General features: G+C 42.7%; 1 protein-coding gene across 1 annotated transcript; it reads left to right on the top strand.

Moving 5' to 3' along the window:
• Positions 1-701: 701 nt before the first annotated feature.
• Positions 702-14,923, top strand: KDELR2 (KDEL endoplasmic reticulum protein retention receptor 2). Its single transcript, XM_075105055.1, has 5 exons — positions 702-1,078; positions 7,820-7,920; positions 10,907-11,065; positions 12,647-12,899; positions 13,707-14,923. The coding sequence occupies exons 1-5, from the start codon at positions 988-990 to the stop codon at positions 13,739-13,741; spliced, it is 639 nt and encodes a 212-aa protein (XP_074961156.1). The 5' UTR covers positions 702-987; the 3' UTR covers positions 13,742-14,923.
• Positions 14,924-15,680: the final 757 nt, after the last annotated feature.

Raw genomic sequence — 15,680 nt, 5'->3', positions numbered from 1 at the left:
TTTTTGTGGTGGTTGGTTTTTTGGTGGTGGTGTGGTGGTTTTGGGTTTTCTGTTCTGTTTTTTTTTTTTAACAGAGAACATTGGAGAGTTATTAGTACTGCTTCAGAAGAGACACCTCTTTGAACTGCATGCTGGACAACTATGATGGTGATGCCTTCCTTCAGGTCTAAGGATTCAGGACTTAAAAGAGGCAGCATGCTAACTCACAAAGCCTTGTAGTCACAAGGAATAATTACTACTTTTTTCTTGGAAGACCTGCATACCCTCTTGGGCTACTAACGTGAATCAAGTTAATTGCTCGTTTTCACAAAATATGACAGTAGCTGTTTAATATCCAGGGCCCAACTAGACGAATGCCTGAAGGCTGAAATACACGGCAGTTCCCCTCCCGACCTCATTCCGGGTCCCTTCTACCGACAGCCACCAGCCTGGCGCTTGGGGCCGGGAGGTGCTGCCGGACGGGCACCCGCACCCGCTCCCGCCTGCCCAGCTCGGGTGTCTGCTCACTGCCAGTCAACAAAGAAACTCCGATTTATTAATCTAAAAGGGCTTCTGAAAGGTTTAAGGCAGAGAAGGGGCCGCGGCCTAGCCCCCACTCGCCGCCGGCCGCCTCGGGCGGGACCACGGCGCGCACTTCACTCCGCAGGGCCCGGCGGGGAGCCAGGCCGCGCCGACGCTGGGCCCAGGCCCGGGCCCGAGCCCGGGCCGCTGTCCTCACAGCGCCTGGGGCCTGCGGGCTGGCCTAGGGTCCTGTCTGTGCCCGGGACGGGACGGGACTGCACTCGCCTCAGCGGTAACGGCTCCGCCGGCCTCGTCGAGAGGCGGTGCCGGCGGCGCTGGGGCGGGGCCGCTCCCTCCCGTTTCCCAGGGTGCACCGGGCGCGGTGGCTGTCTGGCCACGTCCCCGGGCCACGTCGCTCGGTGCCCGCTGAGCTTACGCCATCTTCGCTCCCCGGCTCCGGGCTGCGCCGCCGCCTCTGCCGCCGCCATGAACATCTTCCGCCTCACCGGGGACTTGTCCCACCTGGCGGCCATCATCATCCTGCTGCTCAAGATCTGGAAGAGCCGCTCCTGCGCGGGTGCGTGCGGAAGGCCGCTGGGCAGGCGAGGGGAGGGCGGCGGGACCGGCCGGGCGGCTGCGGGCCGCGGTGCCTGAGAGGAGCCTCGCTGGGGGCTGGGCGCGATCGCCGCCTCCTCGCCGCGGCCGGGGGGGTGCTGCGATGGCCTCCGCCGCCCTTTAGGGACCGCTATCTGCGGGGAGCTCGGCCGAGCCGGCGCGGGGCTGGGGGGCAGCCGGGGGGGTCCCGCCTGCCCCGCTTGCCCGGGAGGCGGCTGCGGCGGGGCGGCGGAGGAGGATCATTCCCCCCGGAGGCGTCCCCTGAAGGCCCCCGGGGCGGGAGGGCAGAACTCGCCCCGGGCAGGTGAAAAGGGACGGTCGCTCCCCTCGGCGCTTGGGAGAGGGAGCTCAGCCCTCGTCCTGACCTCCCTTCTTCAGCCCCTTCCAAAACCGGGGCGGGGGGAAGCGGGTGGACAGCCGGGGAGCCGCATCCCCTCCCTCCGGGATGGGGGCGCACCCGTGGGAGATGCGATTCCGTTAAGGGTTTAGCGGTTGCCATGATCTGTACTTTAATCCCCGAGCACCCCCGCTTCGGCTGTCCCCGGGAGGGTCGCTGCTTCCTTATGTAACCGCCCGGCGGCGGGCGAATGAATGGGGAGGCCGGTTTGGAGGAGGGGAGGGAGGGAGGAATGCGTCCCCCGCGGGGCGGGCAGCCGGCCTCCCTCCCTCCCCGCGCCCGCCGCTACCGGGAGGGGAGCGGGAGGCGATTTTCTCGCCTTTCCTGACAGTGCACAGCCTTCCGTCCGCGGGTTTACTTGGCGGCTTTAAGCGCCGCTCTGCTGCCTGGAAACTGGTTTGGTGCAGCGTTGGGAGTAGCTGACTTGCAGTTTGCAGATCCTGAAGTTTCCCTCGCTCTCCCCATTTCCCTCCGCGCCCTGGTTGGCATTCGCAGGTGACCAACGCGCCCTCTTCCCTTTTGTTTTCCGCTCTTGCAGCGGTGAGCACTAAAGCGTGGTTCTTGCCGTTTTTAAGGCTTTTGGGGTGTTTTCTCGTTTGCACGACCAGCTGCAGCACAAGGCAGTGGGAGAGAAGCTCCAGGCTGGAGTGAATAGGCTTTCAGTGCAGATCCCGGCCTGGTCTGACGTGGCAGAGGTGTGGCGGGGAGGGAGCTGGGTCCCGGCCGCCTCCGGGCTGGGCGCCGGGGAGAAGCCCCGCTCCCGCCGCTCCTCCGCCAGCCCGGGTGAGAAACGCTGCTGCTTCCTCCCGTGTTTTGTACGTGCTTGCTCGAATTCCGTGTGATGTGGTTTGCTCTTTCTCTTCCAGTGTACGGTGTGGTGGTTGGAGGGAATTGCAAGCAGTTCTTATAACTGCAGTATAGCTGATTTATTTCAGAAAACTAAGAGTTGTAATTCAAAACGGGCATTTCAGTGCTCTGTGTATTACGTGGATCAGGCCGCCGACCCTGGAGATACCATTTTTGCTGTGGGCTGGGGTTGGACTGTGGGCTTGACTTTGCCCTCTCTCTGGTGAGTTTCTCCTTAGTTAGTAAGAGTGATTATTCTTTAAATCGGTTTGCCATGTGTTGACATGAAACATCATTCAAATACCAAGTTAACAACTGTTGAACAGATGTATCTGTAAAGTGGTCAGTTAAGAGTGTGAAGAATTAGTTTAAGCTGCAACCTGAAAGAACTGAGAATGGGGAAATGAAAGATTTGTGTTACAGGTAAGAGGAAGTACAGTTTCTCTGTGTGTGTTGTGTCAAGTCACTTTTCGCTAATCACATGATAGTGCAAAAGGAAAGAAAGTAAATTAATAGCTTTGGTTTTAAACATACTTAAAGTAAAAACTGGTTTTAACTTTACAAAAGAGCTCAAGTAAATGACTGCACGGTCCAAACGCAGTGGTAGCGCAGAACTATTGTTTCTGAGGTCATGGAGCGCGAGAGATTCTTCCTAATGAACGTCCCTGGTTCAGGCTATAGTGGATAAGGAATTATGTCTGGATCTGGCAGGAGAGGGCCTGGCCGCCTTCAACTCTTCTATAGAGTTCTGTCCTCTGCCTTGAGAACTGCAGTCAAGATTACAACAGTCAGTGATCAAAACCTAAATATCTCTTGCAGTCTGAAGAAGGAAAACTAGAAATTCTAGTGCAAGGCTAAATTCAAATAGGGGTTTAGCCAAGAGATCTTCAGTGACCTTTGAATATGATGTTATTTACACAGTATAGTACAATGTAACCTAGTCCCATTTTTCTGCTTAAAAAGTGATCGGATGTTGTTTTTCTTAAGTCAGTTGTGATTGAGAATCTCTGTTACTATGGATTTATTCATGAGAAGGTAGACTCATACCAATCATTATCTTTGGTACTGCTTTTTCCAACACATAAAACTAACTGGGCCTATATTACATAGGGCCCTCAACTCTTCCCTTTACCAAATTAGCCAGCATCCCTGAACACAGACATAAACGCATGGACTCTTTCAGCAGAAAATGCCTGCTTCATTCATTTTCCTGAGCAAAAAAAAATGAAGCGGCTGTGCATTTGTTTGGGACTGTTTTTTTAGTGTTTTCCAGTTCTGCCCGAGTCCTTAGGAGTAAATCCAGATCCATGTTACTTCTGTGAGATCAGTGTCTGAGGCCTAACGAGTTTGTCTAGAATGAGAAGAGCCCCTCAAAGGAGCATGAGCTTTTATTTTTGGGGCTCCGTCCTGTTCCCTGCAGTGGTTTGTTGTTGTCAGTTGTTGTTTCTACTAATAAAAACTTCATATATATATTTGCATGTTTGCAAAGTCATACACAACAATAATCCCTGAATAGTTACGTGTTAATGTTGAGCAATTACTAAATGCCTCTTGTAGTGGGCTTTCAGTGATTCCTTTACATCGCATACTAGAGCGGTTTATAAGTTAAATACACTTATACCTCATGGTTATTGGTGGCTAAGGAAATGGGGGCAGACGAGCTGCTGCCTTAACTGTGCACTTCTGAAGCAGGAGAAGCTTAGAAAATAAAGACTTCTAACTGACTGCTAAACTGTAGGCTGTGATTCATGAAGAGCTGGCAAACCACATGGTGCCGACTCCTCTCTTTTGGTTGCATCTGCGTGTGTCTGAGGCCTTTGTTCCAAGAAGAGCTCAGAGGCCTGTAAAAGCAGCTGGAAATGAGAGGGAGACAGCCTGTGTACCTCTGCTGCAACCTGCTGTTTTCTGAAGATGCATCAGTCCCCGTTTTCTTTCCTAAGAAGTGACTCCTCTAATTGAGGAAGATAGGTGAAGCTAGGATAATCTGTGTTATGAAGCAGTCTGTGTTTTTGGTGTTTGACAAACTTTTTTTTTCCTAATTCAGGCAATATGTTAAAAAGAGAACAAGGGGAAAGCAAATCAAGTCATGATTTCAGAGCTGGCAGGGGAACAGTTTTTTGCATGACTGGTTATTTGAGTTTCCAAATTTAGAATTTGGAAAAATGTTTGCCACTCCAAATAACAGCTCAAAAATAATTACTAGGAGCTGTGGAGAATGTAGCAGGTAACTCCTTTATTGACTGCATGTCATAATTAGGAAATTCATGAGACTTGAAGAACCCTGCGCTTTCAAACATTGTCATGTTCAGACTGTATTCTCTAATCCATTCCAAGTCAAATTAGACTGACTGCACTGTGAATTACTGCCTGAAAACTGATTTGCTTTTCTCAGTGTCATTTGTCAAGTGTTAAAGATGACCTGCAGTTGCAAGGCTGTCAAATTTTATGGTGAATACTCTAAAAAAAAAAAAGAGTAGCATAGATAGTAAATATGTAATACTTTTGCTAGGTAATGTAGCTGTCTCTCATAATTTTGTTTGTGTCTACTGTGGACCAGATCATATGCTATGTTGAAGACTACTTTGCCATAGGCTGCTGCCAATTTGTCTGTATTTTCTCAAAAAATGCTGCTTTAGTTAGGTTTGGAATTTATTCTCTCTCTGAAGGAATTTTTTTTTCAGTTGACAAATTTTTGTTTAGATTTAGGTTGGGGTTCTTTAATCGAAAGTACGGGATTCTTAATTGTAGTATTTTATTAGCAGAACCAAAGAACTTGTGGTTCTGTGGCTGATGCGGACTTTATACTGAACAAAACTACCTTTTTTTAAAACAAATGCCTCAAAAAGCCTGTGAAATTTCTATGACAAAGAATGGACTGGCTTTCCTTAGAAAAACTTTTGTTTGTAGATTTTATGGTTGTGATATGCAGTTCATAGTAAGTAGCGTACACACTCCACAGCCAGGCCAACTAAATACCTCTGCTGCTGCCCATCACTCTTTACCTAACTCGCAATAGCAAAATGAAGTTGATGAAAGTACTACAATTTCAGCTCTGCTGTCCTCCCTGGCAGCTGAGCTTTTGAATTAAAGTTTCATACTATTGCGTTTAGCCAAACTTGAGTGCAGAAGTTGAAGGAGTTTTTCCTTGTGTGAGGATGAAACAAAAATGAGAGGTTTGACTGTCATTTGAGCCCAGGGCTTGGGAAGAAGAAATAAAAATGTTTAGTTAGCTACAGAAGTAAGTAATGTTTGTGGGAGTAAAAGGAAAGGGAGAGAAGGATGATAATAATGGCAGTGTAGTCTCGGTATATGGCAGTTACCAACCATGAGGCAAGGTCAGTGCTTTGACAGGTATGTTGATATATTTCCTAAAGTTTTGAAATGCATCAGATTCATACAGCAGAGTGTTTACCTGTTTCCTTCCGCCTTTTTTGCTAGTGGTATAGATCTTACTTTCTCCCAGTTTGCCTGTCTCTCCATAGGTCTTTGGTTTAAACTTTGAATCTTGCCTGGTCTAGCCTATATAACTTGAAAATCAGTTTAAACTTGGCTTTAGGATGTGTTTCAGAAGCATTTGACTACTCTAAAGACTAAAAATTCAGTGTAAATACTGAAAGCCTTAATAAAAATTGCAACCTTTGGGTTGGGGGGAGGTGAAGCTGGCAATGGCTTAGCGGAATTTGTCAAGTGTGTTGCTTCTATTTATGTGACAATACATCAGATCCAAATTTATAGCTGGTATCAATAATTAATATATCTCATATGCTGTTTTTTGCTGTTCACGGTTATTTACTGAAAGAAAACAGCATGCTAAATAATTTAGCATCACTATATGCTGTAGCGTGATGCTGTACTGTAATCTCTCCTGGTGGATTTCTTTGTCCTGTAGGTTTTGGCCTTAGGACAGTGTTGCTTGCTGAGAGGTTATGTTAGCATGAGAGTGGGGCTTTGTCAAGAGTTGTAATGTCAGTGAGCACATGGAGAGTGCTGCTTCAGCTGTCTTTGCAATGTAGTTCTAGTCCCAGAAGTGTCAATTGTATTTTTTTCCTAAACTTTGGGAAGTGGTTTGTGGTTTTGGGTTTGTTTGTTTTTTTTAAAAATACTTACAGCTTTTGTTTTACAGTTTTACACTTTGTGTAACTGTAGGTTTTTAGGCATTTGCTGTTTCCTGTACTACAGCTAGGTTGTTCTGCAGGTAGTATGTTAGGCTCACTTGGTAGACATTTCACATATGAAAATTGCAAACAAAACCCCTTATTAATTGTTACTGTTTCAGCTGTTCTGGTACTTCATGTATAAACATAAAAGTCGCTTCATCTGGAACAGCTTGTTCAGTGTTTCTTAAGCTGGAGTGAAAAAGAAGTTCAGTAACTATGGCAGATAGCCTTTCTTCTAATTGCTTTATGGCACTGCTAATAAAAGCCTTTCTCAGAAAAATCTCTGTATGAATGGACAAGGATTTTCAGCCTTGCATGATAACCCGCTCCTAGAGAATATTTTTCCCTCTTGTTTTTTGACCAATATTTGCATGCTTAGCTGAACAGATTCAAATATTTTTACCCTGGATGACTGAAAACAAGAATAATTGGAATAACGAGACAGAGGCGCAGGCTAGGTTGTTTTGTTCCCCTGCTGTGACACACCACCACATCAGTATAATGGAGGAGTGCTTCACCTCAGTTTTCAGAACCCTTTAGTGATGGATTGTGCAAAGCTTCTATGCTTTTAACTCTGCTGTAGCGACTGAAGTTAAGTACAAACAAATGTTTCGATGTTGGGGCTTCGGACTAAATTCAGAAGTTACTTTGAGGATGCAATGTAGGTGTCCGTCATTTTAGTGCAGATCTCCCTTTTTAATTTTGTTGTAGTACATAGTAACATTGGTTTTTCACTGGTAATATTTTGGTTTTTCCTGCCATGTGGTCAAGTAAGTTTCTGAATTAAATTGCCTTATGTTTTAAAATCGATTTATTAATTTAAAATCACGTTATCGTTGCTAGCATACTTTCTGATTATCACTGGATCTGTGGTATCTATTGCCTGTGTACCTTTCCACCTATTCAGCATCTAAAGAATGTCCTGAGGCATGTGACAGCACTCTGAGAATTGAAAGGTAATGCAGCCTTGCTGCATAGTGCCCAATGATAATGCAGAACAGATAGCTTGCAGGTGATATTTTTTATCTATTACACTGTCTGCTCTGAGTAATTTCTAAATCTTGTGTAGTACTAGCACCTTTTCGAGTACGATGGTGTATATGTAACTTACATTCACACTACTGAGATACAAATGGAACTGTAAGTTCATGTACAGCTTGGTTCTGGAAGCCTGGATTTTGTCCTAATTTTGTAATCAACTTGCTTAGAAATAAAGGATATATCCTTTTTCATCCTTGGCATCAAGTGTTTTAAAGCACATCATCACTTTTTGAATAATTAATTATTTCCTTTATTGCTTTAGGTATTTCTGGGAAAAGCCAGCTTCTGTTTGCACTGGTCTTCACTACCCGTTATCTGGACCTCTTCACTTCATTCATTTCATTGTATAACACATCTATGAAGGTAGAGTATACGAAAGAGTTAGCAAAGCTAGTAATGTTGCATGCAGAGTGTATAATTTCATTAATAAAAGCCTCTTTAGATGGCCCACTGCACAGTTATTACAGAAAAAGTTCTAGATGGGTTTCGTATAAAGAATGTGGAAAATGGACTCAAAACCCTGCTTTTCTCTACACTCTACATGCAATCTTTAAAAACTGTTTGTATGGGGACTGTGACATCTAGAAAAATGCCATTTTGGTTACTGAGAAGAAAAGCTTTTGGAAAAATGGTTCAAATAAATTGTATTTCTCAATTGAGACATTAGAGCTTAAGTAAATCTGTTCTTACCCACTACGAGGTAAATTAGTATTCAAAATGCATTGCCAGAATTGTAGCTAGTGTCTGGTCAGGGACTGATCAAAAGTTGACAGGAGTGCACTTTTAGGAACGTAGCTTCCATCAGATTATTCCCTGTTCGCTTGTCCACTGAATGTTAGTGAGCCCAAATTTGTTTTTGTTATTTATTCACGCAATGTTTGGTGCCAAGTACAAGAAAATAAAGCATTAGACTGGGAGAGTGCATTGTGTTTGTGACACCAGTACAGACTGGTGCATTTGTGGCACCAGAGCAGACACCTTTTTAATCCAGTTCTTTTACTCTTGGATTTTCTTGTTGCTTGTCAACTTTGGTTCAGAGGATAGTATAACTTTGCTAAAAGGAAAGACTAGACAGGTAATAGTACAGAATGTACTGAAGAATTAGGGGAAAATTTTAGATCTTAAACCCACTCACACTGTTGTCTTCTAACAAATCAAACATGTATGCTTAAGTTTTGATATTAAGTCTAGATGAAGAGCTGTGGATTAAGTAAGATATTTTTGAAACACAAGCTTTTTTCCTATGTAATTTCTGAAAATATTGAAAGCTACTGTGGGGTGCACTAAAGGAGCAGCTAGGTTTTTTGCAGTTTATTTATTGGTTGTGATTCAGGGTCATGACCATGCCTTTGTTCTGCTACCCTCCTACTCAGAAAAGGAATGAATATGGGAAACGACACTTATGGTACTCTATTTCATACTAAACTGAGTCTTTCTGCTAATGAAAGAGTGGTCCTCTCTTCAAATCCAGTATTAACTTGCAAAGTTGAAGCCTCTGTTGCAGTTTCAAAGGTTACTGCTTAGAGAGACTGTTAGATGTAATTGGCTTTTCAGCCCCTTATTGTAGTGCCAGGACAAAGCTGCTTGAGTGTCCCAACACAGCTCCTTGTTCTATCTAGCTATATTTAGGAGTATATAACGTTACACAGTTGCAGAGAACATGAAATACTATACAAATAAGCTTACCCAGAGCATAGCTAAACAAACTTCCTAATCTGAGGAAAATGCTGTAATTGGCAGCAAAAAGATTTTGTTAATTTCTATAAAAGTTAGGATTTTCGGTCTTTTTAAATAAATATTAATTAAACTGCAGGTGCCAGCTTGCTGTATTTGTCTGGCAGTGATCATCAGGTACTTAGGAAAATCAGTTTCTTCTGTGTTCCAGGAATATATACAGAAATACTCGAATAGGCACTATCTGTCTTTCTTAATGACATGCAGACTTTAAACTTTGGGATTTGTAGCATTCTATATCTTAAAGTTTCTTTTTCATGGAACCTGTATCTGAGTATTGGATGATTTTCTGCTGGTGCACTCTGCAGTCATTTTTCTACCATCCTTTTATTTTGGTATCTTTAAAAATTAAGACTTTCTGAGTGTCCCAAAACACACTCTAATTCTCATGAAAAAATCTTTAATAAGGAGTTGGGGTTCACCCACACTTTCTTAATGTATGCTATGACCATACCAATTATAATTACTTCACAGCTGTAGTAGGGATTCTCTATATCCAATGTCCTGTCTTGTGGTCCTTTATCTCCAGTCAGCCAGGGTGCTAGTGTAGCAAAGAGTCTTTGGATTCTGAGCTCCTTACAATAGTATTTGTAGAATTCTGTAGCTGTCAGCAGTGATTTTAGTTATCAGTAGCTTCTGCAAACAATGTTTTTTTAACTTTTCAGTTGTAAAGAACCTGTATTTAATGTGATAAATGGTTTGGAATATTTGATTGTGATGAAACTGAGGCAGAAGCTAAACTGTTTGTCTAGTGTACTGTTCTATGTTGTCTCCAGGACAATGTGAGCTCCGTTCTGATGATGGCAGATTGACCTTTAGAATTTCATGTATTCTCTCTGATTCTGTTTTCTCATCTGTAAAATAAGGCTATTTGCCTATTGCACAGGGAATAACTGTGAAGTCTACTGTACCATAACAGTTAAAAATGGTAACCTGAGACATCAGCTGAAATTGAAACTGATTTCTGGTTCAGTGCTTCTAGCAGTTAGTTTTGCAAGTTTTATGGCCTGTTGGTTGGTGGAGAACACTGGCCACTTGCCACTCTTCAGATTTTAGAGATGTTTAAAGGTCTAAATCAAATCAGCTAACCTGTGATGTGTTAAATGGCTGAGTCTGAATGGGGCTTATTGAATAGGTTTTTAAGTGCCACATCAGCCACACCACCCCCAGGCTTTTTGTGTGTAAAAAGACCCCTTCCATCATTTTTGCAAGTATGCACATATTTGTAACATAAATGTTCTGGGCCAATGCTTTCCTTGCAGTAGCAGGAGGGCTGTTCCTTTTCCAGTGAGTTCCTTAGTTCTGTCTTCTAAGGAAAGGGCCTTTAAAGAAATTTTGGACAGTCACTTCAACCAGTGGCAAGGTGATGCTTTTTAAGCAACAAAAGCAATAGAGCCCAGAGTCATTGGTTTTGAATGATTACTCTGCTGAGGAAAGTTAAATAACACCACATAGCCTGGAACTGCAAAACCATGTAAACAAACAATACAGACAACCAGAAAAGACAGCACTTATTCCTCTTAGTGCCTGGGAATATCTTTGTTCAGTGACTTTGATCTAATCCTGCAACCTCTGTGGGTTGTTTTATTTCTTTTTTTCTTTCCTTGCTCTTTAGCTTATCTACATTGCTTGCTCGTATGCCACTGTGTATCTGATCTACATGAAATTTAAGGCCACCTATGATGGAAACCATGATACGTTCAGAGTGGAGTTCCTGATAGTTCCTGTTGGTGGACTCTCATTTCTTGTGAATCATGACTTCTCTCCTCTGGAGGTGAGTTGATTGTGGGCAGGAGGTTGTACTTTTTTCTCTAAAATATTTAGAACATGGAGATGAGCATTTTTAGGCTGATGGAAGAATGCTTGAAAGATGCATGTGTTTAGTAGGTTTCCTTAATGCATCGTTACAGTGTAATTTCTGTGAAAATTTAAGGCACTTCAGGAGACTAACGTTAATAAAATTATCAATGTTGATAAAAAGCAGAAGACTTTTTCCCAGTATACTCTGATGGTTATATTAATTCAAAATTTCATTTGAAACAAAGGAACAGCAACAAACATTCCTTTTTTTACGTCTGTTAGAGAAACGCCCCAGAATGCAGTTTGTGAATAGTTAGTGCCATCTGGTGAAAACAAAAAGAATTATACTACTACTTACACTTTGTAGAATCACAAGTGGCCTAGATTATTAGAAAGAATTGCATTGTATTGGAAATGCAGCCATTTCCTATAAGAAAAATTAATATTAAAAATGTTACAGGTAATTTTCCTCACAGAATAGAGAATAACTTCAGATGCTTATTTTAAGTGGACTGAGCTGCATTTCTATATTGTTGTAGTATATCCCAGTCAGCAAACAAGCACCACACAGCTGCTTGCTCACTCTCCCCTGGTGGGATGGGGGAGAAAATACAAAGAGTAAAAGTGAGAAAACACATGGGTTGAGATAAAGACAGTTTAACAGGTAAAGCAAAAGCCGCACATGCAAGCTAAGCGAAACAAGAAATTCATTCACCCTTTCCCATGGGCAGGCAGATGTTCAGCCATCTCCAGGAAAGCAGGGCTCTGTCGTGTGTAACGGTTACTTGGGAAGACAAATGCCATAACTCTGAATGTCCCCTGCTTCCTTCTTCCCCCTCAGCTTTGTATGCTGAGCATGATGTCATATGATATGGAATATCCCTTTGGCTAGTTGGGGTCAGCTGTCCCAGCTATGCTCCCTCACAGCTTCTTGTGGACCTGGCAGAGCATGGGGAGCTGAAAAGTCCTTGAGTAGTGTAAGCACTACTTAGCAACAACTAAAACATCCCTGACTAATAACACTGTTTCCAGCACAAATCCAAAACATAGCCCTATACTAGCTACTATGAAGAAAATTATCCCAGCTGAAACCAGGACATATATTTATTGGAGTTAAATGACTTTTATTAGACAGTGAAGGGATTTTTAATTGCAGCACTTCGAGACATTATTTTAAATTCTGTTCAGTATGAACTCATTCTTTAAATTAATAGATGAAAAAAGTTGGAAGAATGTGGGGAAAAAGGACTTCATCTTACCTGCAGCTTTTCACAGCACCAGCTCTGTAAGCTGTATTTCATGGTACTGTGAATCCTGAACTGATGGATGCGCATAAATTTCCTCATGCGTAAACCTATGCCTGCCAGCTCATAAGGCAGCTGTGGTTGATTATGAAGCTTTTACTTAGTTTTTTGTGTACCAAGGATAGTTTGCCAAAATACTGTACTTATTCGTAACATTGTTAGGGAGTGAGAAGTCAACCCCAGCCAAGTATATTTGCTTCTGTTATCAGAACACACTTGACTATACCTGTGGGTTCTTTTTATCTTTTCAGATACTGTGGACCTTCTCTATCTATCTAGAATCGGTTGCTATTCTCCCTCAACTTTTTATGATCAGCAAAACCGGGGAAGCGGAGACCATCACTACTCACTACCTTTTCTTCTTGGGTCTGTACCGTGCCTTGTACTTAGTCAACTGGATTTGGCGCTACTATTTTGAGGGATTTTTTGACCTCATAGCTGTTGTTGCTGGTGTGGTCCAGACCGTTCTTTACTGTGACTTCTTCTATTTGTATGTTACAAAAGGTAAGTGGTGTGATAATTTCCAGCTTCAGATTGTGGCATATAGCAATTAACACATTCATAGCCTGTTATATTGACATTACTAGGTTGTTAATTCTGTGTGCAAATTGTCACTGAAATCTCCCTGATAGATTTATCAAGTACTCTTTCTGCTAGTGGGGGGTATTCCTGAGATTGTTTTGAGTATGGATAGCATATGAATGTATAAATGGTCTGATGAATTTAGTTGGCAAATTTAAAATAAATGTGGCTAAAAGTATGTTGCTGTTGTCTTCCATCGATAAGCATGATCCCCATGCTTCTCCTGACAACATACACTGGTTTTTGGCAGATTCCAGGCTTATAGACACCTTTCTCAGTGTTCTGAATACCTTAACAGTCCAAAGAATTTTGTACACATGCTAAGCGTAGAAGTAGTCATTTCTTCTGGGTGTGTTAGTAATTCTGTCCTTATTCACATTCCACCTTCCATCACATAACTACAAAGATATATGGGGCTGTGTAAAAATAATACAGTCATAACTCTTAAGGTTCACAGTCATAGGCTAGTGTGTCCTGAGGATGAGAAGTGAGAATTCCAGGGTGCCACAAGAGGGCAGAGTCGGGATAGCTGTTAATTCATCATAGTTTTAGCAGTACATGTTCACGAGAGAGAGGCAAGCTTGGGAGGGCTGTCTGCAGTGCACCTGTTTTGTAGCAAAGTGACTTTGCATGATAGGTTTTGGTTCCTTTGAAGTTTAAACAGTTTGTGCTTCCCCTCGATCACATCTTTGTTTTCCTAACTGTTTTCTTTCTTACTTTTCCTTACAGTACTCAAGGGAAAGAAGCTCAGTTTGCCAGCGTAAGTGCCAAAAAAAAGTCACCAGCATCTGTCCTTTTGGATGCTTGGACAGAACAATCCTTATCACAAGCAAAGGCGAAGATGCTTCGAGACAGAAAGTCAGAAACACAGCTCTTTATAGTGCAGGTAGTCATCAGCGGCTCTGTAAGAACGGAGGAAAAACAACCAGCAGATTTCTGTTTGATGCATCTTGCCTTTATCTTTTTTATTACTATGTATAAAGATTTTTTACATAAAGAAACTTATACTGTATTAATAAATTCAGTGTATGGTTTCAATTGGAATAGTTCCAAAAGTGAGATTTTTGTGAGATTGTTTATGACCAGGAACAAGTGCAAACTTTTTTTTAATTTTCAAGAATTTCTTTGAAATGACTGATTTCTTTTTTTTTTTTTTTTTGTCAGTGCACAGACATGTGCATCCTTGATGGATGGTAGTCATCTGTTCTTTCCCTTTGATTCAATTTTCATTCCACTATATTTATTTTTTTCCAAAAGGTGAACATATGTCAACTCTAAATCTGAAACCACCGATGTTTGATGTGATGTGCTGGTGCCCAGTCTTTGTGCCATCTGCTGACATGGAGTTCCTATTTACAATGTACGTTGGTGCCAGAAGGGGAATGGTCACACCTTGTTAGTTGTTCCCCTTCTAAAACAGATTGATGGCAAGATGACAGTGAGGAAATCTCTTGAGGCTGTGAGGATGGGCCCTTTCCTGTTTTGCCATGATGTTTGGGAAGGCAATCCCAATAACGAAAGCACTTGGCAGCGCAGGTGGTGAAGGGTAAGAGGTATGGGTGCATTGCTTAGCAGCAAATGTTTGTGACTGTGTTCTTTGTTCAGGAAAAGAAGGTTAAATATCTTGGATGTACAGCCTTGCTACACCATTGCAGCTATAGAAATGGGAGACTTGTAACTTGTTGATTACAGTAATCTGTAGGTGATGATTTTAAACAATATCTACATTTTCTTTTTAATGGATGCTTTATAAGCAACTTCCATGTTCAGCTTCAAGTGGTTTTTGATGTCACTTTTGGACAATTAATTTTTTTTATAAACTTTTCAAAATCAGCAGCACCAGTTACCATTCTTTATCCTTTAGATGATTCCCTTTTTTTACTGAGCTGTTGCATGATTTATCCTGTGTTACCATCCTCAATAAACACTTTATGAAATGGTGAAAATGTTGGGGTTTTTTTATTCCTGAATTAAAGCTCTCTGTTAGCCTGAGACCAGATGAATTGCACTAAGGACAAGTTGCTTAATGTCATTGTTTGCGCTATTGACATGTGAACTTCTTAAGGCCTTGTGAGGGGCATTATCCCAAAATGAAGCAATGGTGACTTTGTTCTGCTTGTTTTGTAAGAGCTCATTCTCCAGCCTAGCAGACATGAGGCTTTGGTGCTTGTATGTGTTTTTGGTTTATCTTCAAGAAATCATTTGTCTTTAACTTCAGTTTACGATCATTATCCCCCTAGTTAGCAATGGTTATCATTCCTAACCCCAAATGTCAGTAGTGTTTATTTGCAGAGCATGCATGCCAAGATGCTGCAGACTCTAATATCTCAGATACCACACTATGTATCCCACCGTTCACAGTCGCCTGAAACCAAGGTCTGTACCGGTAATGAAATAGAACAGCCTGGTCCTAGTTGTAGCCATAGGGCTACATGAGATCTGTGCTGGTTGGTATGAGAGCGAGCTCTTTGGGATCTGGGTAGTTTATTTGCTTCCACGTTGTGAGCTTTGTCCTTTAATTCTGTTGCAAAGCGTCCCCCTTGGGTATGTCGTCCCGGTGCGTGCGCAGACCTGTGCGGAAGGAGTGCAGGGTCCAGGAGGAGGTAGCGGGGCTGGTGGAACAGAAGCCAGCAGCTGTGGCTGAGCGCGAGCAACCATAGTGCCTCCCGCCTGCAGGAGACGCGTCAGCGTTCCGACTTCCCC

This window comes from Phalacrocorax aristotelis, chromosome 10 (assembly GCF_949628215.1).
Source record: "Phalacrocorax aristotelis chromosome 10, bGulAri2.1, whole genome shotgun sequence".
Classification (NCBI taxonomy): domain Eukaryota; kingdom Metazoa; phylum Chordata; class Aves; order Suliformes; family Phalacrocoracidae; genus Phalacrocorax; species Phalacrocorax aristotelis.
This window is presented reverse-complemented; position numbering and strand designations above follow the sequence as displayed.